Source organism: Lepus europaeus, chromosome 8 (assembly GCF_033115175.1).
Source record: "Lepus europaeus isolate LE1 chromosome 8, mLepTim1.pri, whole genome shotgun sequence".
Classification (NCBI taxonomy): Eukaryota; Metazoa; Chordata; class Mammalia; order Lagomorpha; family Leporidae; genus Lepus; species Lepus europaeus.
In genome coordinates, this window is record NC_084834.1 from 124,437,453 (window position 1) to 124,463,714 (window position 26,262).

A 26,262-nucleotide genomic window follows, 5' to 3' on the forward strand; every position below is an offset into this window, starting at 1 on the left:
GTACTATTTTTTTTCTGCCTGGCTGTTAAATATGAAAGTGTTTTTTAGTAATTAAATATAACTTATTAGGTGAGAAAATTATGTTTAACTTTGACAGTTATATTTACAATTTTGTAGTTCTGTTATGAAACAACTGGTTGTGCCTCATAAGGAAAAGTTTGATTTTATTGATAAAAAAATTATACATTTAATTCCCTGAAAAAGAGACTGTATTATGTTTTCCTAATCCAATACAGAGACCTATGTTCTCTTCTAGTAAGATGTGCTTTAGAAAACTAAGCATTAATTTTTGTTTGAGGAAAAAAAAATTGTCTATTCAAGACACTTACAAAGCTATACTTCTCAAGAACCACCCCTGAATTTATTTAAGGAAAAAAATAATTTGCACTACTAAGACGTTTTTACATCTGTCAGCAAACTCAAAAGGAAAAGAAAATGTTTTGGAGAGTTTTGGATGCAAAAACAAAACCTGACGTTCAGAACATGTTCAAATGTTTACAGAGCATTTTGAGAAACACAGCTTCACTCTCAGGACCCCCGAACCCTACACTTCTAGAATTTTACCTTCTTCTGAAGTTTTTAAGAGTACAATTAATGCTAATGAACACCTGTGCAAAACTTTCTAATTTGCAAACAATCTCTCACATGTCTGTCTTTGAGTGAAGTGATGAGAAGTTAAGAGTCAAATCTGTAACCAGAATTCACCGCAGGTCTCCCTACACCTTCCACTGTCCTATTACTTTGCCTGTAAGCCATTTTTTCCTCTGTAATTCACATTACCCTTTCATTCCCCTCAGACATGGTTGGACGAGTTCCTTGTGTTTTGAGTCAATCTGTGGACACTGGCAAAGACCAGGTGCTGTTCCATTTCCATCATTTTGCACTTTCCCGGCAACTATTTAATTAAGCAAAGAACTTCTTATTTTAGAACTATTTCTAAATTTGAGAGAGTTATAAACTCATTAGAGGCATCATGGCACAGCATCAAGTTAAACAATTCTGATAACAAGAAATTTTCACAGCTTCAAAAGACCTCATCGAATTTGTGGTATCTCAGTGACCACAATGACAGATACTGAGGTTGGGAAAAGACAGCATGGAGAAAAGTGGCAACAACATACTTATTTATGATAACTCCAACACAGACAGGTAGAGTGAATTTCAAAGGCAAACCTCATTCTATTATTCAGAGTTAAATATATCTCATATGACCACAGAGGATGGACGGAAATTATGTTTTTACTTTACACTTCAATTCCTTTACACAGTGTTTCAAACACACACTCTTCCTGGGAGAAATTTTTTCTCTCCCTAAGAAAATATTTACAAAGTTGAAAGGAAATCACAACAGTAATCTTAAAAATCAAAAGAGAAACCACCCAACGACCGAGATGACCACAGTGAACAGAGCACAGAATTAAACTTTTTTTGTGTTATGGTTGACAGCTCTTCAAACAACCAAGCAGCAAGGAGACTGGCTGAGGTAAAAGTTACCACTTACCTTTAAGATATGAACCTTCTCAAAGAATAACCCCCATCACAAGCCAGTTAACGTTTTTGAAATTACAAACCAACTTCAGCAAATTCTTGCTTCTAAACAAACCTTAAAACTTACACACTAAATTATTACTGAATCCTGTAGAAAATTAAGACCTGAAACTTTTCCATTAGGCATCTGAAGTATTTTAAAGTCCATAGTAAAGCTGAAGTGGAGTTTAGGAAAAACATCAAAATAAAAGACAACATCATGATGCTAGCAACTCATGATTTTATACCCATTAGTTCTATCTACATCAACAGTAAAAGAATTACTTTTTGGACAGCAGGCAAGACACAATAGGCTTCCCCAGAATCTTATTTTTTTCATGTTTGTTTTTCTCAATCCTGAGGGCTCTCATAATTAACATTTCTAGAGATTGCATTTCTTACTTTTTGCAGAGTATCCTCACAAGTAAACGGATAAAATGTATTAAGTTCTGTCACATATGTCTTTTTGCTTAACGGCATTATTGCTCTTGACCTAAAAGGTCGATGTATCCCCAAAATTAAGATAATTTCCTGAGAATACCAATTGCATTTACATTCATAAAACATCTGACTTACAGGAGCTGCAGGGAAGTAGTTAGACAGTTCAAACGGCTCTTCGGAAATCCAGTGACCCAATTCCAAAGACCATAGTACCTACAAGTAATACGAGAAGAAGAGTAAGTTTCGGTCTCTTAGGCTATTGGTGGCAATAACCAAAAGTCACTTCTATGACAGAGTAGAAATAAACTCCCTAGCAGTTATAGACTATAGATTTGAAATAGATGTGTTCTGAAAAAAACAGAATGCTTTCAGAATCTTTATGTTGCATAAGTGTTACAAATATTAACAAACAATCAGTTAAAAAGAAAGTCTCTGTGGCACAGCAGGTTAATGCCCTGGACTGAAGCACCGGCATCCCATATGGGCGCCGGTTCTAGTCCCGGCTGCTCCTCTTCCGATCCAGCTCTCTGCTGTGGCCTGGGATAGCAGTGGAGGATGGCCCAAGTACTTGGGCCCCTGCACCCACATGGGAGACCTGGAAGAAACTCCTGGCTCCCGGCTTCAGATCAGGATCGGCACGGCTCCGGCCACTGCAGCCATCTGGAGAGTGAACCAGTGGATGGAAGACTGCTTTCTCTCTCTCTGTCTCTACCTCTCTCTGTAACTCTTTCAAATAAATAAAAAATAAATATTAAAAAAAATAATAAAAAGAAAGTCTCACTGAGACCAGAAATCTGGGTCATTATCCTATTGAGGCCAAATATTTAAACATTAACCTGTTTTTAAAAATATGAAATACCATTTTTTTTAAGTTCCAAGTTTCCAATTTATGTAATTATTTATAAACCAGCCTCTGTATATATTACAGGATTTTCATAGTTCAAAAAAATTAGGAGACTGAATACATGACTAAACTCAAAAACTAATCACTCTGGCTTCTGAGTTTACTTCTAGAACTGGTTAAATATTCTCAGAAGTCCTTAGCGACACACTTGGAAATCATTCTCAGAATCTGGAAGAGTTCAAATGTTTCACAAACAAATTTATATCTTCCTTATATCATGATCTTATGATTATCTGAATCCATGCATTTTTTTAAGCAATTTTTTTTGTTTTATTTATTTATTTATTTGACAGGCAGAGTGGATAGTGAGAGAGAGAGACAGAGAGGAAGGTCTTCCTTTTTGCCATTGGTTCACCCTCCAATGGCCGCTGCGGACGGCGCATCTCGCTGATCCGAAGCCAGGAGCCAGGTGCTTCTCCTGGTCTCCCTTGCGGGTGCAGGGCCCAAGGACTTGGGCCATCCTCCACTGCCTTCCCAGGCCATAGCAGAGAGCTGGACTGGAAGAGGGGCAACCGGGATAGAATCCGGCGCCCTGGCCGGGACTAGAACCCGGTGTGCCAGTGCTGCAAGGCGGAGGATTAGCCTGTTAAGCCACGGCGCCGGCATGAATCCATGCATTTTTAAATGACCAATACTTTCAATTTTAAGTCAACAATGTTTGAGATTCTGCAATCATCTCTCTTTGATCAAACTCCGAGAAAAGCCATGTTTCCATACACCAGAATTTTATAGCTGAAATAACCAAACAGAACATACTTATGCTCACAAGCATACTTGTGTTTAGTTTTTACCTGCATTTTCATTTCTTACATTCAGCGAATCTATAAACTTTTCCCCTAGAGTTGCTACCAAAAGCTGAGGTTCTTCTTGCTGAATGACCAGAAATGAGACTTTAGTCTTCCTTTTTGGTAGTTTCTAAGACATATCCATCTTAAACATTTCCCTCTGTATTAAAGCCAATACTTGTTTAATAAGAGATAACAGTGTTTTTCTATTTTTCCCCAAAAAGAAGTGGGCATGATAGTTGGATAAATACAGAACAGGATGTAGAAGCTGAATGATGACTTTCAGTACTGGCAAGGTTCATACTTTAAACATATATATTGATTTATTCACCAACTATATTATAGTTCTACTCATTCCCTGAGCATCTCTGTACAACTTGGTCAGGCCTCACCACAAATGAAAACTTGACCTAAGTCCTTGAACCACAGCTCCAAACCTAAAGATCCATCCTCTGGTAGGAGCACAAAGGTGAGCCACAAATGATGCTGTCACTTGATTAGCACTGTGGGAACCTGCAGGAGGAAGCAAACAAACCCAACCCAGGAGAATCTAGGGAAGCGCCATAGATGAGCTGCCACTTCAGGCTGGTCTGGAAGGAGGAGTTAAAGTTTATTAGGCAAAGAGAGAGAACCTGGGAAGGGGAGGGGATACTGTTTGTCTGGCTAGAGAAGAGGGTGCTTTGGAAAGTGGTAAAACAACAGGGTTGGTTGGCTGTCGCCATCCTGGTGTGTTAAGGGGCTTGAGCACGAGGTAGAGGCATTGGGCATGACTGATGGAAGCAAAGCCAAGTGAGACAAGAAAAATGGCTCTGTGGGCACTGGGCCCAAGAGAATATAACAGGCATGGAGAGTAACGCAGGGAAATCTGTCTTCATCAGAGATGGGAAACACCAGTTGTGCTCTCAAGGAGCCCTGCTCCACATAACTGCTTAATCTTCAAGAAGACCTCTGTGTACAAAAGCATCTTGTCACTTAAGTCTCTTTTTGTTTTCCCATAATTAATGTTGCCTGAACAATATCACAAAAACAAATAAACAAACCTATCTTGGTAAGTTCAGTGGAAGAAGGTGTTAGCAAATTGTTAACTCTACATGGAAGTCATAATTCTATAAGGGTGGTTAAGAAGAGTTAAGTAAGAAAGAACCCTACTTTTACTAGGCATTGTATCTTATCATTTAGAGATATACTATTGATATGTGGGGTTCTCTGGATACTCCTCTCATTATCCCAGGAAATGGCAGAAAGTTTCAAAATCAGGTTCATTTCAGGCACTATACCACTGAGGGAAGCCGAGGAACCAGTCTTAAAAACGTGTGTGGTGTGGGGGTCCAAACTTAACGCACGTTAAAATGTCAACTGCATTTAAATAACCTCAAAGAGAAAACCTATATTCTCTGGATTTTATCCTTTCTGTGCCATGAAAACAAAACCACAAGACAGCTGTAGAATTTTGATAAGAAACTTTAGTAAACTTAACTCACATAGGCATGCCAGGAATTAACATAGCACAGAGCTACCAGAAAACACTATCTGACCCAACTAAGATCATCAAATCAGAAACAGAGTGTAAATTTTTTTTTTTTTTTTGTACATTCATTAGCCAGACTTAAACTTCATTGTTGGTTTGCTGCTCAAACAGGGATAATCTACTTTGGAAGATCACAGGTAGAACCGAGTGTATGGACTTAAATTGTTGTCTCAACACACTTCCTGTAAAACATCTGACAAAGCATAAATAATTAAGCTAAATAAAGCAAGGAACAGGGCTGCGAGTATGTGGAGAGCCAATTCTACACAGATCACCCTTATAAGGAGGGCAGAGAGCTATTGCAGCATCCACTGCAATAGAAACCCAGCACCTTACACACTGAAAATGGAATTTTTGATCTTCCAAAGTAGATATTTTTAAGTTTTTGTTTGCAAAACCCAAACCTCCTTGATGAATCAATAGGAACCATCCACTTGCTTTACTATTAAATTAACAGCCAGGAAAGCACAGAAAGCAGGTGGTGGACCCATACTGACACATCACCCAAAGACCACAGCTCACATTAGGGGTTGTTTTGTTCTGCTTCTGCAAGTGTAAAGGCACACACTGTGATCTAGAAGGTGTGGGTCAGTGGTCAGGATGCCTTTCTTGGCTGTTTCAACTTCTTATTCCCACAGAATATTTTGAAAACTCAGAAAGATCAAAAGGATCATTAAATGCCACTTCCTCTACCAGGGCCAATCAAATGAACTTTTTTTAACGTTCACCTAATTGCTTAATTGGTTAAGAAATTTTCTAAAGCTAAGAATAACTTATTTCGTTAGCAAAAACACTAAACCAGGTAAACATCCTTTACCTTAATTTTGCAAAAAAAAGAAAAGGAGGAAAATGAAATAGAACTACATTGATGTACAAGTGATGAGAGAAGTTTAGGCTTAGAGAAAAAAAAAGCAAGCTATCAGAGGTATTTCAGGTTGGACTTGAAAAACATAGGACCCCATGTGTTTGTTTTTTAAAGACTTATTTATTTGAAAAGCAGCAGACTGACTGAGAAAGGGGGAAAGAGAGAAAAACAAAAATTTTTCCATCTGCTGGTTCAATCCCCAAATGGCCACAAAGGTCAGGGCTGAGCCAAGCTGAAGCCGGGAGCCAGGAGCTTCATCCAGATCTCCTACATGCTGCTGCTTTCCCAGGCGCATTAGCAGGGATCTGGATCAGAAGCAGAACAGCTGGGACTCGAACCAGCGCTCTTAAGGGATGCAGCTGTCTCAGGCCGCAGCTTAACCCACTAAGCCACACACTATTACAGGGGCCTCATTTAATGATTCACTACTGGATGAAAAATACAACTGCAACATGAAACTGATTTAACTCACTCGAAGGCATCACTGACTGTGTTGAAAACACTTAATAAATTCAGCTTTTGATAAGCAAAATTAATATTATATTAAATTTACACCAAATTTGTAAATAGGCCAGCCTAATCAATCATTGTTACTATTGCACCTGTCTATAGGGATGTTGGCTGCCACGCGGTTAACTCCAACTGCAGTAGCGGAACTAACACTTGTGGGAACATGCTTAGTAAGAGACAGAGGGGATCACTGTTGGGGCAAAACTCAACAAGATCCTTGGCATACAAAAGGTTATATAAAATGCCAGGTAACTAATTAAACATCAAATCTGACAAAGAGAAATTGTGCCCCAGACTCAGCACAGGGGAATCCTGTTCACTTCAAACAGTTCAAAAGTCTACTTTATTTTCTCCTCGATAAAATAGATATATTTCTACTCTCTACTTCTATCATTGAAAAGTAATCAACTTCTTTGTCACTATTGGCCCTATCCTTCCCCCCACTAACTGGAATAAAAATTTTGGTTGTGACAATTTGTGGAAGGTATAGAAACACATTGAATAATTGCAAATTTCTTCATTATTACAAGAGCAAGAAAAGTAATAATTATTTATTTTTTAACCACTTTAAGCTAAAAAATTATCTCCCTGCTAATGTGCCTTGGAAAGCAATGGAGGATGATAGCTCAAGTCCTTGGATCCCTGCAATCATGTGGGAGACCCAGAAGAAGCTCCTGGCTCTTGGCTTTGGCTTGGCCCAGCAATGGCCTTTATAGCCACCTGAGGAGTGAACCAGCGGATGGAAAATCTCTCTCTGTTTCTCTCTATATAAATCTGCCTTCCAAATAAATAAATAAAATGTCACAAAAATTCCTCACCAGATTTTAGAGATTCTTTGTTGTAAGAGTAACTGATTTTCTCAAACGACAACAAAGAATTTGCTAGCATGCATGTTGTTTGTTTCTCTCAAGAGAAGGAATAATAGTATTTGCAATTCTCTCCCCCAAATAGATGGTAAAATGCATTGGTAAAAAGCACAGAATCCAGAGCCAGTATTGTGGCGTAGTGGGTTAAGCCACCGCCTGCGACACCAGGATCCCATAGGGGCATTGGTTTGAGTCCTTGGTTGCTCCACTTCCAATCCAGCTCCCTGCTAATGGCCTGGGAAAGCAATGGAAGATGGTCCAAGTGCTTGGGCTCTTGCACCCAAGTGGAGACCCAGATGAAGTTCCTGGTTCCTGGATTCGGCCTGGCACAGTCTTGGCCATTTGGGGAGTGATCCAGCAAAGGAACAGCTCTCTCTATTTCTCTCTCTCTGTCTCTCCCTCTGTCTCTGTGACTCTGCCTTTTAAATAAATGAAAAATAAATCTTTAAAAATAAATAAATAGAAGCACAGAATACAAGCAACAGGGCTAGAGTCAATCTGCATCTCCTTAGAGTTTAACAAAGGCAAGTTATTGAAATTTTCTGCTGTGTGGATACACTATACATCATTTCTACACTAATGTGGAACAGTGGGACCATGCAGCAGTGAAGCTGTTTCCAGGCTACATCAAACTCTGGGAGCAAACAACTGGGGATGTCACTGTTACAATTTTTAATAAGAAAATAATGGGGCACATATGTCCCAAGCACTTTGGAGCCAGAAAACACAGGAGGTCTGGCCTTCTGAAGAAACCAGCTCCAACTGGCAATGTTTCAAGGCAATAATATTTGTTCCAAAATAAGCCATTCCTCTGCATTTCCAACACATCTCATAACATCAAGAAATGCTTCCTACAATTCCATAAAATCCCTTTAAAAAATGCAAACCTATTTAGTAGATGTAATGACTGTACCAATGAAGCAAGTTCCCATACGACATCTATATATGGAGGTGAAATTCTAACGTACAATTTACTACTTCAGGATAGACGATTCAGTGTCACATGGCACATTTGCCATTCTGCACAATCACCACCTCTATCTAGTTTCAAAACTTGCTTATTACCTCAGGAAAACACCCTGAACCCGTGAAGTAATCACTGCCTTTCTCCCTCTGCTCCATCCCCTGGTGGTCTGCTCTCTGGGGATTTGCCTCTTCTGGGTGCAGCATTAGAAAAGAATTAGACAACAGGTGCCCTTTTGGGTCTGCTTCTTTGACTTGGTCACTTGTTATGTTTTCCAAATTTTTTAAAAAAAATTATTTAATTTCACTTCACTAGAAAGGCAAAGAGACAGAGAAATCTTTAAGCACTGGTTAACTCTCCAAATGCTTATAACCAGCCAGGGCTGTGCCAGGCTGAAGCCAGGAGCCAGGAATCCAATCTGAGTCTCCCACCTGAGTAGCAGGAACCCAAGTTCGTGAGTCATTGCTTGCTGCCTCCCAGGGTGCACATTAGCAGGAAGCTGGGATGGAATTTGAATTGTGCCTCAAACTAGCCACTCTGATGTGGGATATGCTGTTCCAGGTGGCATCTTAAGCTGAGCCAAATGCTAGCCCCTAGCATAACATATAAGGTTTGTGCAAGTTATGGTTTTAATGAAGATAGATGATACACATCAGCAAATGGTTGTTGAATACTGCTAGTATTTAATATTCACTGAGTGCTCACTGGGCCATTTCCTTGGATGATTCTTACATCATGTCACAGATAAAGCTCTGAAGCTCAGAGGGAGTTTCGCTGTGTTTCCCAAGGGCACGCAGCTGGGGGAGGCCAGGTGAGTTGTAAAATCCAATACCTCATCCCTGATCTTTCCAAAACAGAAGGTGGTATATAACCCCGGAGCGATTACACTGAATTCTGTGGCAATAACACATAAAAATGTTCTCTGGGCTATCTTTGGAAGTAGAGCCTAGAAAAAACACGGGCCATGGTAGAGGAAGTGTTTTTTCAAATTCAAATTCAAAACGCACCACTTTCAAGCACTGTGACCAAAGGCAATTTTCCAGAGTGCTGAAGTCAGGGCTCCTACAAAGGACTGAGGTCTTGAGTAGCTGATTGGGGACCTGTCAATCACCTAGAGAAACATTATCACTAAGTAACCAATCCCCCATTAGCCCCATCTCCACCTAAAAATGTGGCTGGTTGGTCCCCCTTCCTGATCCAACACAGGTCATAGGGCCAGACACGCAGACATCACCTGGCGGCTTGAGGCACATGAAGCAGTTTGCCGCCAGAGCAACCAATGAGATTTGGCTCTCACATGGTTTAATGGTCTGAAATACACTAGGGGCCAGGGCTGTTATGCAGTAGGTGAGTCTGCCACCTGCAACACCAGCATCCCATATGGGCACCAGTTCAAAACCAGCTGCTCCACTTCCTAGCCAGCTCCCTGCTATGCCTGGGAGGACAGTGGAGGACGGCCCAAGTCCTTGGGCCCCTGCCACCCATGTGGGAGGACAGAAGAAGCTCTTGGCTTTGGCCTGGCCCAGCCCTCCATTGTGGCTATTTGGAGAGTGAACCAGCAGGTGGAAGATTTCTCTCTCTTCTCCTTCTCTGTCTCTCTTTCTCTCCCTGTGGCTCTGCCTCTCAAATAAATAAATACAGCTTAAAAAAGCACTACCCTTGCTGTCTCATTTTAAAACTGGCAGGAAACTAAGAATTTAACATAACCTATTTAACCACTACAGATCAAATAAGCAACAAAGTACTAAAAATAAGAACTCTTTTCCCTTTTTAAGACACTAGTTGGGGGCAGCTGAACTTGAGTTGGCCAGAGGAGAACATGAGTTGGCTAGAGAAAACCTAAGTTGCAGAGGAGGTGCAAATGCCCTCGTCAACCTCTTCTGGCCCTCTGTACTCAGGTACTGAGGCTGCGTGCTCTCTGCTGGTGGCTTACCCCACCTTTTCTAGTTTCTGAAACCGAAAATGGGTTCCTCCCAGATTTTGAGTCTCAAGTGCTCAGTCACAGCCACTCTGTAAACACTGCTGAGCACTGACCAGCGTGACCTGCATTTCACCACTGTACTTAAATGTGGAGTCCAAACATCTTTATAAATAACATAAGCGCGCACTTTCCTTATCAAAATGAAAACAAAGAAATAAATATAACAAATTCCAATGAAACTAAAATAAATAGCAGAAACAGCACTTCACCGCATGCAAACAAAGCAGAAATTGTTACCAACACACAACAAACCAAATATTATGGCTACTAAGGGTAACACTGCTAATGGTTCTTCTTTCCATGAATTTGAATTGTAAAGTGTCCCTTGTCTTAAAATGAATTTTTAATGAATTTCCATGAGGAAAACATTAACTACAAGGATACTTTTGTGATTTAGAATGTGTAGCATGTTTTCACATTTTAAACTCCTCAGGGGGGAGTAAGCTGTCCATCTTTTCATTTATCCACTCTCAGTTAATCCACACATGTCTTTGTGTTTGTTTGCTATGTTGGAAAGTCTGGAGTCCCATGTCATGTGGCCCTTGCCCATGACTGACCTTGCCATAGCCACCTGTCTAGAAACAGCCCCACACTTGCTGCTTCCCTGGCTTTACTACCCACGGACTCAAACCCCATTCGTCATCCAGTTAAATCTGTTTTTGCAACTTCTCTGTTGACCTTGTCAAATCCAGTGGTCACTCCTCCATCTCCCCCACTTCACCTCGCAGTGGGGCAGCACCCCCTACTTGACGCCATCCCCACGTTGACGGAATGCTGGGTTCCCTGGCACCCACGGGGCTCCTGCTCACCCTTCCTCCTCCCTCACTTCTCAGCGTTGGTACAGCCTGGGCTTAGGCTAAACAGCCGTCTCTGCTTACTCTACGTCACTCCCCAGGAACCATGGCTGAGAATGCCATCCACACACAGTGCCCAGGGGCATGTTTGCAGTTCCAGCCTTTCAGCATATACGTACAATTCAGAGGTTGGCTCTCTCTACTTCAGAGTCCAGCAGGAGCCTCCAGCCCGACACACCTGAATCAGCACTGCCTTCTGTACCCCAGGCCCTGCACACACTGTTCTCTAACAGCCTCCCCATCCCAACAGATACAACCATGATCTACACAAAGTCACAGCCAGGAAATGACGAGGGTATGAGCCCCTGACTTTTCCATTTGACATTACTGAATGCCATCAGATCTTCCTAAAAAGCACATGAACCTGTCTTCTCCCCACCGCTGCTCTGGTCATGACAGTGACCGTCCCTCACCTCAAGGTTCTTAGCTGTTTCCTGGTGGTCTCTCTGACCCTGCCCTTGCCCCACTACAGTCCCATCCCAAAGAGGCCAGAGAGACAAAAGCCTACCAGACTCATATGAAAATACTCAGTGCTTCTTAAAGTCCAGAGCGTGACCGTTAGAGCAATGCTTGGTCCCTGACAGCCTCCCTTCCCCCTGGCGCCTTGAGTCTCTTTGTTCCTCGCAAAGCTACACTGCAGGACCCAGACACAATTAAGGACAAAATGGTCCATGTAAAGATATGAAAATGATGATGGAACCCCATTCACAACAAAGCCTGTGTCTGCATTCCAGGGTGATTTGCAGTTTCTCACTATCACTCTGACTCCATTCAAACTCCACCACACTCATTCAGAGTTGGTGGTCACAGTCCTATTGAACATCTTCCACGAGTGTTCATGGAAGGCTGTAACAAAGCCCTCCACCACGAGATAATGGAAGTGGGAAAACGCAGTGTCTTCCAGGTGGGAAGAGCACAGCCCAAGGTCCTGCCGGGATGAACAGAGGGAGGGTAGGGAAGGATGGAGAACTCCAGAGAGAACAGCTGCTTCCAGTGCTCGCAGCAGGCAGTTCTGCAGAGAAAGAGTGTGGGCTCTGGTCAGTGAATACCTCAAGGGAAAGGAGCAGAGGACACCTGTAGGTGTGAGACCCGTTCAGAAACAGAACCTGTGATTTCAGCAACAAAACTGTAGACATCAGGTGACCACGTGGGGCCTTAGGGCAACAGCATTAATGTTTCCATGGTGTTGCCATCACTACACAGAAGCTCTGTTGTCTCAGTGCCCATCTGCAAAGTATCATGTCAGCATCAGTGAGCTCGTGGATGTGAAGGTGGGCTGTGGAAGGCAAAGTCCTTTCCAACGTGTAATCAGTGGCAGAGTGAGCGAGTGGGATGAAGCCCCTGAAAGTTCAAAGACCCAAGCGTGAGATCCCAGCTGGCCTGGTGTGGCCAGTGATGGCAAACAGTGGCAACCTCTGAGAGGGCACAGTGGACACAGCTTAGAAACTCTGGCAGCAGACAGGAACACCCCATACAATCTGACAATCATTCCTCAGATGTGCTACGGAGTTAGTTAATCTGTCAACAAAAGGTTAAGAAAAAAGGATGATGTTGTCCACAATGACTTTTTAGAAAAAGATTTGTTTGTTTTCATGAAAGGTAGAGCTGGGGTGGGGGGACAGGGAGGTAAATGGAAAGAAAAAGAGATCTTCCATTTGTTGGTTTAGTCCCTACATTTGCTGGTATACTCTTAGCTGCAACCAGGAGCCAGGAGCTTCTTCCAGATCTCCCAGACAGGTGGCAGAGGCCCAAGTACTTGGGCCACCTTCCACTGCTTTCCCAGGCACATTAGCAAGGAGCTTGATGGGAACTGGAGAAGCCGGGACTTGAACTAGTACCCATATGGAACGCTGGCATTGCAGGCAGCGGCTTTACCTGCTCTGCCACAACGTGGGCCCTGACAGTGACTTTTGAATAGTGGTGAGAAGGCAGCATGAAGCACTAACACAAGCCAGAGACAAGAATTCCAGGTCTGCTCCTGCCGCTGTGTCGCTCCTCGGTGTAAAATGAGACGCGTGCGTACCTTGCAGGAACCACATGTTTCATTCTAATCATAACACTGCATTCCATGCTCACCACCAATAACACACATCTTAATCACTCACTGCTTACTGAATTCTGTGTGAGAAAGCCAAGGCTGGATCACGATGTGTCACGAACACTGGCTCATTATGTCTGATTTATGAAACACTTGGTTATTTGCTAAGAGCTAACCTCCCTGAACTTCTGGTGTAGGGCTGATTTAGCTTTTAGACCCTACTCTCAAGATTTATTCATACACCATTCAGAATCAACCTTTTACAACCAGAATTCAGGCTGAATGGTTCCTCGCTGCTCTGCCATGTCTTTGGAAGGAGGAAGGGGCAACACAGCGAAGGGACGGGAAACAGGGGAAGACAGGTCCCAGGACACTTCACTGGCCTTTTGGTGACCACACAGGGCTTAAAGGCAAAGCAGAAACGTAGCTGAATCATGAGAAGGCAGGGATCACCAAGCAACTGAGGAGGAGGAAGAGGAGATAAGACATCGAAAGACTCAAATAGCAAGATCTGAACGAAACAGAACAGCTTGGGTCTAAAGAGGCTTTCAGTCAAACTGATCCCTTTCTTTTTCGCTGTGTTCCTTCCCGCACTCCACAGATAGCAAACAGAGCCACTCCCGACACGGTGTTCTGGTTCTGTGTAGCTGCCAGACAGTTCGTGACGTTTCAGTCAGGAAGCGGGAAAACACATCTCTTTACTGAAAACAGCAGAGTGAACGCGGAACCATGAGCTGCTGTAAACATCTAGAAATCACCAACAAAGTTCTCAAGAGAAAAGAAGTCAAGTAAAAGTTCACACTGAATTTTGTTATAAAATCACCATAATTTTTTTTTTTGGATATGACTCACTGGGCCACATACAACCATCTAATTTGAAGAACTGCTAACAACTCTACTTTACAAGAAATTTCCAGAGAATACTACACAAATCCTGAACTGAAAACATTCTCAGTCATGTTTTCCTTGGAGGCAAATTTTTACTGCTGGCCAAAGAGAATATTTTAAGAAGCCCCCACTGCACTGGAGACAGGGTCAGGAGGAGGAGAGGCACAGCCATAGAGGTTCTTTCAACGAAAAGCTGACGTGCTCCTTCAAGTAACGGGACTTCAAAAGGTTCATAGGAAAGGGGAATTAAAAGATAATTTTGGTGCAAATACTTTTTAGAATTCATGTACACATTTGTCTTTTTTAGAAAACACTTATTTATTTGAAAGGCATAGTCAGAGAGAGAGAGAGAGACAGAGAATCTTTCCTCTGCTGGTTCACCTCCCAAGGGCTGGGCCAGGCTGCAGCCAGGAGCCTGGCACTCCATCCAGGTCTCCCCCATGGTTGTCAGCAGCCCAAGCACTTAGGACATCTGCTGCTGCTTTCTCAGCATCAACTGGTGCTCACATGGGGTGCTGGCATCCCAGGTTGTGGCTTAACCTCCTGTGCCACAATGCCGGCCCCTATGTTTTTCATCATATACATTCATTTTCCATATTTTCAAGAGAGACCTCATATGAATGAATCCCAATTTTTTTTTGCATCAAAATAATCTTTTAATCCTGTTTCCCATGAACATTTTATAGTGCCTCATGTATCAATACAGACACCTCATATCTCGACCCGTAAGTAAATGAAAACCTGTGAAGTTCTTCTCTAAGTTACACACAAGCTCTAGATGAGCTCCAAATTGGGTTCTCAGCACCAGCACCGTGTGCAGTGGCTTACGAATCGTGGTAGCTGCAGTCCTCTCTCAGAGACACTGACTGTGTCTGTACTACTCAATTTTTTAACATCCAAGGAGAGGAAGCCACACAAGAAAAGCAACATCCATCAAAACGGCTGGAACTGGAGGACACCATGTTGAGTGAAATAAGCCAGACACAGAGAACTACAACCTGTCCTCGCTTATATGTGGGAGCTAAAATTAAGAAAAAAAAAAAGAAAAACAGAAAGAAATGCTTGTATCAATTCTGCTGCAAACATTTTGTTCTGACAAAGTTTGCTTTTTAATTCTTTATCAAAAAGTTAAGACTTATATACTACTATAGTTTTAATGATTTTGTGACTTTTAAAATTGACTTTATGTGAAGGAAGTTGAGCATTTTTTATTTGATTATTGCTTATGGCCCCTATTTTCCTGCTGGACTACGGTCTTTTTAGATTTTATCTGCTGAACTCTTTATTTAGTGAAACATTATGCCTTTGACTAAAATATAAATTAAAAACACGTCAGATCAAAACAGATAAATTTAAGAAATTTGGAAAACAAAGAACAAACAAAAAAGAAAAAGCAATTATCTCAGTCTTTTTAAAGACTGAGATGACAAGAGATTCAGCTCACTTCTAATTTTTTTTTGAAGTTGCAAGTCAGCAGCAACCTATCAATATAGCTGTAGCACAGGTCCTATTTCTATCAATACACCTGTAACATAGCTCTATTACCATCAATACATCTGGAACACAGGCCCTATTTCTATCAATACCCCTGTATTGCCAACTGAGGCAACATTTGACAGCACCACAACTACATCATAATTTCATTAACAGATGTTCTGCTTTAAGCCACAGAATATCTTTTCCTTCTCAACTTTTCAGGAGTTGTTTCACAAACAGTGAGGTGCTTAGACATTGCTGGTAAGCAAATGCCTGTAGCTCTCTTCTTGGAGAGAGGCAAATCCCCCAAACCACTATTATCAAAATCTGAACGTGACCACTTGAAGTAATAGCACTGCGATGGTTTTGGAGGAGGTTCAAATATATGACAATCAATACTATGGTGACTTCAGGAGAAATGATGTTTCCAATAACACTGCAATACCTGCAGGTAAGGAGAGAGTAGACGTCTTAGGCCCCTTAAAGGACAATGTGGGTGCTTGCTCACAGTGCACCCAGCCCCACAACAGCTGCTGTTTCCCTGGTGGAGAATCTGCAGTCCCTGCACTTCTGGGACCATCTCTGAGTATGAATGGGCATTCTCAAGTACTGCTTGCTCTCAGACTGGCACTGGTAAGTGTTCACTGGTTTAACACAAAATTCCCCTTTTAAAAAACAAAACTTAGGGATACTACTTTCTTTTTGTCTATACCTACAATGACAGTAGATAGGAATTGGTATTTGTTAAAAAGTTAACTGGTGAGGTTCTTTTCCTTTGCTGGTCACTATTGTTGAGACCTGTGCATGCTGAACCACAGTCCTATGGAGGAGGGTTGGCATTAGCTCCATGCCACCAACGAGACTGCAAATCCGAGAGCTTGAGTACCCAGCGCCAGGCCACTGAGTCAGAAAGACCCCAGTACCCAGGCAGCTCAACCATGTCTACTCCCATTTTACTGGAGGATGGAAATTAACTCCACAGGTCTATGAAATCCCCAGATCTGATGGTGGCCATGAACCTTGGGATTTAACTATACTGTACCACAAGGGTGAGGAATGTCTGGCCCCCAGGCTACACACACCCGTGAAATCATTTGGTCTGGCCTAGCCAAGGCAACCGTAGATGGGACTTGAAATTCAATAAATCTATCGCAAGGTTGTTGATGATTTTGTATGGCCTATGGATAATGGAATAAACATGCAAATAGCCCTTGGCAGACAAAAGGCTCCCTACCCCTGCTGCATTAAATTATTTAAAAAATTTTATTTACTTATTGGAAAGGCAGACAGGGATAGAGAGCTCCCACTTGCTGCTTTACTCCCCAAATGCCTACAATGGCTGGGACTAGGATGGGCCAAAGCTGATAGATGGGAACTCAATCTAGGTCTCCCACACATGTGGCAGGGACCCAAGTATGTGAGACATTTCCTGTTGTCTTTCAGGGTCTCTATTACCAGGAAGCTGGAGTCAGGAGCTGGAATTCAGTACTGACGAGGTACCCTGAGTTTTAAGATTTATTTGAAAGGCACACACACACACACACACAGAGAGAGAGAGATCTTTCATTCACTCCCTAAATGGTCACAATGGCCAATGCTGGGTGAGGTAGAAGCCAGGAACTCTATCTGCATCTCCCATGTGGGTAGCAGGGACCCAAGCCCTCAGGTCATCTTCCATTGCTTTCCCAGGTGAATCAGCAGGGTGCTGGATCAGAAATGGAGGAGCAGAGACTAATCCTGTGCCTATATGAGATGCAGGCGTTGCAGGCAGTGGCTTAATCCGCTGTGCCACAATGATGGCACCGACAGACATCTAATTGGTGTTTTAACCACTAGCTCAAATGCCCATCACCTAAATTATTTGCTAATGTTTCATGTTTTCAGCCTACCAACTGTTAAAACACTTAAGGCCTGATATTGTGTTTCGGTTTTTCCAATCATCATTCATTTCAGAATAATCTTAACATAAATGCTCTACTGTGACATTTCAAAAGACAATAATGGTAATACATGAGAATATCTCAACAGAACATGCATGACTGTACTCTCGTGTGTGTTTTCAGTATAATCCTTTAAACTGCAATTATCTTGTTCTGTTTGGTTTTTTTTGTTTGTTTGTTTGTTTTTGTTTTGTTTTTTGACAGGCAGAGTTAGTGAGAGAGACAGACAGAGAGAAAGGTCTTCCTTCCGTTGGTTCACTCCCCAAATGGCAGCTACGGCTGGCATGCTGCGCCCATCCAAAGCCAGGAACCAGGTGCTTCCTCCTGGTCTCCCATGCGGGTGCAGAGCCCAAGCACTTGGGCCATGCTCCACTGCACTCCCGGGCCACAGCAGAGAGCTGGACAGGAAGAGGGGCAGGTGGGACTAGAATCTGGGGTGCTGGCACCGCAGGCGGAGGATTAGCCAAGTGAGCCGGGGCGCCGGCCTTTTTTTTATTTCTTGATTTTTGCCTTCTTAGTGGTAAGAACCAGATGTACAGGAATGAAGTATCAGATAAATAAAATCCTTGAGCCTGTCAGAAGTTGTAACTTAAGAGAAGAACCCTGGGATTCTGTAGCGGTTTAGTAAAGGGAAATAATATTAAATTTTGAAGCTGTCTCTTGTTACTATTTAAAAATCTCTGTATTAGTTTATGTGTTCTTTGAAAATATGCATACACGGAATGTTTTTATGCACACATTTGCTGGTGTCCAACTTGTTCCCTGAGGAAGGCTGTCTCTCGGCTCCCAGCCGCTTTGGTTGTGTTTCAGTGGTGGCTTCACTTCCTCCTTGGAGGGCAGAGTGCCAGCCTCAACCCTGCGTCACCGAGCAGCAACTTTGCAATGCTTGGAGGCCCGAAGCCATCAGCTCATCCTGTTTAATTTTTCCTTCATGTCTTCTGTTTCTAAGCTGTCTTCCTTCTTGTTTGTAAAAACAAAGCCAGTTCCGAAGGCTGCATGCTCAAAATGAAGGCGTGGGCAGGGCTAAGGGGGTAGAACCTGGGCCAGGCTCCTCTCCCAGCTTCTGGTGGCTATGGGAACTCTCAGTATTCCTGCTGGTAGACACATCGCTCCACACTCTTCTGCGTGTTCACATGGCCTTTTTTTCCCTTTAGAAAAAATCTTCTCATAGAATTAAAATCTGTTAAAAACTGTTATCCTGCCCTAACAATGAACCATGTGATACTGCTCTGACGGAATTAATTAATTTCTATGTGTGGGAGTGGGCCAAATAATGGCCATCAAAGGTACCCACATGCTAAGCTCCAGAGCCCATGAACTTGCTGTTGTACATAGTGAAAGAGACTTTATGAATGGGATTAAGCTGGGCATTTATGAGACTTTATGAATGGGATTAAGATGAGTATGGCCCGGGAGACCCAGGGGTCCCAATGACATCAGGTGGGTCCTTTACACAGTGATGGAGGCAGGCAAGGCAGGGAGCATGTGAAGGTGGAGAGGGCAGAGGATGTCAGAGCTGGACAGGGCCTGGGGTGCAGCCATGTGGCTGCCTCTCGAAGCAGGAGCCTCGCTGGAACCAGCAGAAGGAAGGCAGCCTGCAAGGACCTTGACGGAAGCCCAGTGAGTGCTCCTGTGGGATTCTGACCTCCAAGAGCATGGATAATTAATCTGTGTTATTTTAATCTGTAGTCACCTGCGACAATGGCCACAGGAAACTGCCATAGTGCTGTGGACCACCTAGTACAAGTTACTCAGGATGACTGGAACAGCGGAGCAGCTGGAAGTGTTCTGTTATCAGAGTGTTTGCCTCACAGCCCTTGCTGTTACTGTGTTGTCTTATTGGCAGACTCGTCTGTTACTGTGAGTGGGAGCTGCACATTGGCGTACTGCTGGCCTCTCTATCCGTGGGTTCCACACCAGAGAATTCAGCCAAACTCCAAGCAAATTATATTGAGAGGGAAACTGCATCAGTACTAAATAGGTGCAGATTTTTACCTTGTCGCTATTCCCTAAGTACACATCGTGGGGCCTGTGTCACGACGCAGCAAGTCAAGTCACCACCTACAATGCCAGCATCCCACAGGAGGGCCAGTTTAAGTCCCAGCTGTTCCACTTCTGATCCAGCTCCCTGCTACTGTGCCTGGGAAAACAGAAGATAGCCTTCTGATCCAGCTCCCTGCTGCTGTGCCTGGAAAAACAGAAGATGGCCAAAGTAACTGGGCCCCTGCCATCTCAGGGGTGACATCAATGGAGTTCCAGGCTCCTTGTTCTGGCCTGGCCCAGCCCTGTCTGTTGTGCCACTTGGAGAGTGAACCAGTGGAGGGAAGATATCTCTCTCTCTCTTTCTCCTTGTCTCTCTCTGTAACTCTGACTTTAAAATAAATAAATCTTTAAAAAAAAAAAAAAGCAACAAAATCACACATGATAAGGGCTTCTTTCATAGAATTTACATTGCATTAGTTATTGTAGGTAATGCAGACATGACTGACAGCTTACAGAAGGGTGTGCACAGGTTACATACAAGTACTATGCCGTTTTCTGTAAGGGACATGAGTCATCTGCAGAGTTTTAGATCTGAGGGGGTACCTGGAACAAATCCCCGTACAAATGCCTACATTTTGTCAGGTGTTTTACGCATGCTAACTCAGTCGATTCAATAATCCTCCTGCTGTTCAACACACACACACTAATCCATCCCCGGCCCACCCTCCAGGACCGTCCACAACAGTTTTTCCCCACGTGCTCACTCAAGAGGCATCTGATGTTCTGAAGCCAAGCGTGAGTGGGGCCAGGGAGAGAGCACACACAGGCTGCAGACATGCCAGAGGCCGCCCAGTATCTGAAAGCAGTTGACAAGAAAAGCCACCCAGGGAAAAGGAGAAAGGGCAGCAACATCTGAGTGCAAGGGGACGCCTCGGCACAGCGATCACAGAGAGCGTTTCAAAAACAGAGAAGTCATCAGGGTCTTGGATGCTGCTGAAAGGTCCAGCAGGAACAAGAGACTCTGACAGCAATGCACCAAAGGAAAACCATGACGTAGGTCCAAAGAGGCCAGGCGCACAAGAATCCAAGCCGCTGTGGGGCTCAGGAGTCCCGGGTGGACACCATCCTGTGTGTCCAGGGGCTCGGGGCAGATTGCACCCTGCTGCACCATGAGAGCAGGAGCAGGCTGACGGGACAAAGGGAAGCCCACAAGGCTGCGTCACCAGGCAAGGAGCCTGGTGCGGGGCAGGCCTCCCCTCCTCACAGCAGGCAGAAGCTGCCCAGATGGAGAAAGCTGTGTCCCTCACCTCCCTCCTAGCAGAGGGCACGCCTGTCCCTCCCATCCCAGCAGAGAAAGGGCCTCTGGCAGCTGGGAAGGAGGCCATGGGCAGCCTGACACAGCCAAGTTTGGGTCTGGAGTCCCACTGCCTCATCTGGAGGCTTAGGTTCCTGAGGGGAGATGGGGTCTGGAGGGAGCTGGGCGGGTATTGGCTCTGCTACAGGAGAAGAGAACCCTCCTACCCACGGGCTCCTGGCTTGCAGACAGGCAGCCCACGGGGAGACAGCAGGGTCACATTTTCACGATTCTGCTCATTCTGGTTCTCATATGACTCTATCAATACAAAGAGCAAGAAAATAGGCTAACAGCTATATTTTCCAAATGCTAACTCTGTAAGGAAAAGCAAGGGGCTGATTACCATAAAAGGCAATGCAGCGAGTTCCTTTAAGGGGACGTTGGGGGTACATTTGGGGCTTCCAGAGGATAGGTGATGCTCTTTTGCTCAGCCTGGGTGATAGTCATAAGGTGCTAACTGCGTAATAATCTGCCATCGCTTAATTAATGGAAGCATGCAGTGGATATTGGTGACTTTGCAAGGAGACTTTCACGCCCAGATGGAATGCCTCGAAGCGTGAAAGGGAAGCCGGGAACTGGCCACAGGCACAGACAAGTCTTCATGAGGTTTTGCTTGTGGAAGAGGAGGAAAATGTAGTGAGGAAGGCAAAGAGAAACCCAGGGAAAGTTATTCTTTTAAATCACATTCTTTTTTAACATAGAAGAGAAGTTAAACTTAAATACTGGTGGGTGGGACATCCTGCAAGCAGAGGCAGCAGGAAAGGTGACAGGGGCACTGGGAAGCTGTCCCGCTGTCTGGAGGGCACCTGGTGCAGGAGCCAGGCCATGAACTGGCAGCAGCAGCGGTACAGAGACATCTTCCTGGAGCTATGTTGGATGCTTCCGGGCATGCACGTTTTGTTCGTGGGTGTGTGTGTGTGTGTGTTGGGGGCGGTGTCAATACTCTGTCTATGTTCCTGTGGAACTGTGGTCTTTCTGCTTTTTAATTCTTGAACATTATGGGTAGTGGTGCATTCAGCCTGTGATTATAAAGTAAACTGAAATTATGTTTTTGTAGAAATTTTTTTTAAAAATGAAAGGATTGGGGAGAGGGGGTTGAATGAGGGAAGGAGGCAATGAAGGAAGTAGTTATCTTCTTAGAATCTTACCTATGTCGGCCGGCACCGTGGCTTAACAGACTAATCCTCTGCCTTGCGGCGCCGGCACACCGGGTTCTAGTCCCAGCTGGGGTACCGGAATCTATCCCGGTTGCCCTTCTTCCAGGCCAGCTCTCTGCTATGGCCCAGGAAGGCAGTGGAGGATGGCCCAAGTCCTTGGGCCCTGCACCCGCATGGGAGACCAGGAGAAGCACCTGGCTCCTGGCTTCGGATCAGCGAGATGCGCCGGCCGCAGCGGCCATTGGAGGGTGAACCAACGGCAAAAAGGAAGACCTTTCTCTCTGTCTCTCTCTCACTATCCACTCTGCCTGTCAAAAAGGAAAAGAAAAATCTTACCTATGAAATAAAAATGTAAAAGGTTTTTTTTTTTTTTCAGCAGAAACACATTTACTGACTACCCAAAGGGATCATGACCCTAATGAAATCAATATCAATCCCTATGGTATAGTTGCATATAAAATGTGATAAAGACAGTTGATTTTCAAGGGGACAGCGCTGTGGCACAGTGGGTTAAAACTACAGCCTGCAGTGCTAGCATTCTATATAGGCACAGGTTGGAATTCCAGGAGCTTCTCTCTTTTTTTTTTTTTTTTTTTTTTTTTTGACAGGCAGAGTGGACAGTGAGAGAGAAAGGTCTTCCTTTTCGCTGTTGGTTTACCCTCCAATGGCCGCCACGGCTGGCACGCTGCGGCCGGCGCACCGCGCTGATCCGATGGCAGGAGCCAGGTGCTTCTCCTGGTCTCCCATGGGGTGCAGGGCCCAAGCACTTGGGCCATCCTCCACTGCACTCCCTGGCCACAGCAGAGAGCTGGTCTGGAAGAGGGGCAACTGGGACAGGATCGGTGCCCCGACCGGGACTAGAACCCGGTGTGCCGGCGCCGCAAGGCGGAGGATTAGCCTAGTGAGCCGCGGCGCCGGCCCAGGTGTTCCTCTTCTAATTCATCTCCTTGCTAACATGCCTGGGAAAGAGTAGAGGATGGCCCAAATGTTTGGGCACCTGCATGTGGTGGAATGAGAAGGCCATGCCAAGATGGCTGCTGGCAACAGAAACTGCCTGGCAACAGGCTGTGATTGGATGGTTTTGGAAACCACATGACAGCAGAGCCTGCCTGGCAACAGGCTGTGATTGGATGGCTTTGGAAACTGCCTGGCAACAGGGTGTGATTGGTTAGGGCATAGACCGCCCCTTGACTGGATTGGCTGCCTTGGCTATATGAGCTGCTGCAGCAACTGAAATAAACGAGTCTTCAGGCTGCTTGCCTCAGGCCTGCTTTCACCCGACTCCCGGGGTCTCAGCGCCTCTTGCCACCACCACGCTCTTCCTCTCAGAAACAAATCCATAGCGACACCTCCACCCATGTGGGATACCTGGAAGAAGCTCCTTGCTCCTGGCTTCAGACTGGCCCAGATCCAGCCATTGTAGCCATTTAGGTAGTCAATCAGTAGAAGGAAGATTCTGTGTCTAACTCTTTAAAATAAATAAATCTTGGAAAAAAAAAAAAAAAACAAACCTGCACTTTACTCCGTAACCCTTTTGCATACCATGTGAGGTGTAGGCTGCTGTTTCTGTTCTTGCTTGTGGATGTCTAGTTGTTCCAGCACCAGTTGTTGAAAATACTGAAAGTTCTTTAACTTTTTGAAATGACTGAATTTCAAAGTCAACAGGGCCACATTTCTGAGACTGTCTCTGGACTCTGGTTACTGTCTTTCTAAAGGTTGCCTTAAAATTTTGAGTGGGTGGTATTGCAGCACAGTGGGTAAAACTGGCACCTACAACTCCAGCATACCATGTGGGTGCTGGTGTGTGTCCTGGCTGCTCCATTTCTGATACAGCTCCCTGCTAATGGAATGGGAAAAGCAGCAGAGGATGGCTCAAGTGTTTGGGCCCTTGCTACCCATGTAAGAGACCCAGATGAATTTCCTGGCTTCAGCCTAGGCTGGCCCTGCCCTGCTCGTTGCAGCCACTGGGGAGTGAACCAGTAGATGAAGATCTCTCTGTCTCTCCCTCTCTCTAATTCTGATCTTCAAATAAATAAATAACTCTTTAAAAATTAATAAAATCAAGGGACACCAGTCTTCCGAACTTTGTTCTGCTCTTTCAGAATGGCTATAGCAGTCACTTCAGCTTCTCTATGTGTATAGTGTTAAATCCATTGATCGCTCTGGGGAAGAGCAATATTGTAAAGCATACTGAGTCCCCAACCCATGAACTTAATCTGACTCTTAAATAGTTCCTCGAATTTTTAAATTGGCATTTTGTTGTGTTCAGCATATTTTACTGGACTTACACTCAAGTATTTCAGTGCAGACCTTGTGTCAGTGCACCCTTGTCTCCTGACAGCTTGTTAAACTCAGTTATTAGCTTTAAGACATCTCTTCAGATTGTCTACAGAGACATTCATGTTGTCATGAATGGAAATAACTTTGCCTCCACCTTCCTGGCCTGTAGAACTCTTCCCTTCTCTTGTGACACCGCACTTGCCCACTGTTCATTCACTCACAGCCATGTGGAGGGCCTGGGGTTCTTCCCTCCAGGGAAAGAGTCTGCCCTGCACACTCTCAGGTCCCTCCACAGAGAGCAGGCCTGGGCTGAATCTAAATTGGCTCTCCTTCCATGAGGATGAGTGGGAAAACCCCGGGGGACAACACACAGAGACATGCCAGGCCTGGGAAGGAGGCCGGCCTGCAGGTTGGCAGTCAGTGCCGTGCCACACAAAGCCCAGAGCGGAGAGTGGGTACAGAGGCAAGTACACACGTGCATCTTTGTAAAAGATAAAGCACATTTTTCCTCTGAAACATCAGGGAAGGAAGAGCAGACTGATGAAAATACAGAGACATTGTGAATTGAAAAAAAGAAAATCCAGAATCAATTCATCACAGCTGGAGGTATAAATTATATTTTGTACATTTTGTACATATTTTGTATATTTTGGTGTCTAATTAAGTAGGGTAATCCCTAAGTGTCACCAATGCAATGGCACTTTTTCAATCTTTCTTTCTTTCTTTTTTTTTTTTTTTTTTAGGGAATTCCAACCTTTTCCACGTCAGGACTTTATGCACTCATCTCTGAATCCTCTTGTAACAGAGAAGTACAGGGTTAAACCATGACACAGGAAGAAAACCACAGCCATACTTGAAAGCACAGCTGTAGCTTGTTTGCATATTACAATTCTACTGGTTTCAATTAGCATATTAATACAGTACATTCTTGGGGGAGGAGGTGAGAGGGCACAAAACACTAACACAAACAAAAATAATGCTCTGACCAGTAGACAGAATGCTGTGCAGTGACCTTGGGTTGAGGATCAAACAAAAACATAGACCAATAACAGATAATTCCAATTCTCATGAATAATGAGAACAGTGCTATATTTTTGAGAACCACCTTTAACACACAGAAATAAGGGAAAGAAATGTTAGCAATAGATGTGTGAATACAAGAGAAAACACATCCAAAGGGGATTAAAGGAACATGTTTCATCCTAACTAACTCCATCTGTAACAACAATCACTGAATTCCTTTGGCTTTTCAAGCCATCACTTGCACAGGTCACTTTATTTCTTGGTCAAACACAGGGGACAGCTCATCTGACTGTGAGAACACGCACTTCGAGTGTTCACTCCAAGTCTGTTCTAATCCTCTTCCTGCCAGTGGCTGAGAGGACTTGCTTTTGAAGGCGATTTGGGGTCCTGCTCTCCACCTGAGGGCTGAGCCCTGGCCAGAGGGAGACAACCCACAGGAGTGGACCACAAGGAAAGAACCGCATCCCAGGCTCTCAGGAAAACGTAAGGACCTATGAGGGTGACCCTGCCTCAAGTGTTTGCTGTCATCACCTTGGGAAGATGTCTCCCACATCACGACACATGAGCGCAGGGCTTACCCATTCATAGGAGAGCACCCAGCAGCCGCGCGCAAGGCCCAGTAGCACGTTGAGGGTGCGCGCGGGCCTCCCGGCCAGCACGTGGGTGGTGGTGTCACAGACCTCGGCTGCCAACACAAAGCCTTTCAGCTTACTCACGACCTGGATGATGACATTCTGCTTCCTATCACATAACAAGGAAAAGAACAAATCAACAAAATGAATGTGTTTGCTGCACATAAGAATCAGTGTGACTGCATTGAACACTGGAAAAATATCTAGAAACCAAAATATCTAATCCATTTTGTTTATTGTGTTCATGTCGTAATTTCTTTATAATC

The 26,262-nt window shown here is 44.2% G+C and overlaps 1 protein-coding gene across 8 annotated transcripts in view; it reads right to left on the minus strand.

The window, feature by feature from the left end:
• The window catches only part of MCPH1 (microcephalin 1), a 288,454-nt gene that overhangs the window by 175,362 nt on the left and 86,830 nt on the right, over positions 1 to 26,262 (minus strand). For 4 of the 8 annotated variants that reach the window (XM_062198844.1, XM_062198845.1, XM_062198843.1 and 1 more), the window contains 2 exons: positions 25,943 to 26,105; positions 2,104 to 2,181 (listed from right to left, as the gene is read on the minus strand). In XM_062198844.1, coding sequence (XP_062054828.1) covers positions 2,104 to 2,181; positions 25,943 to 26,105 — 241 coding nt within the window. The remainder of the gene's footprint in view (positions 1 to 2,103; positions 2,182 to 25,942; positions 26,106 to 26,262) is intronic. The other 4 variants (XM_062198847.1, XM_062198850.1, XM_062198846.1 and 1 more) reach the window with 1 other exon arrangement.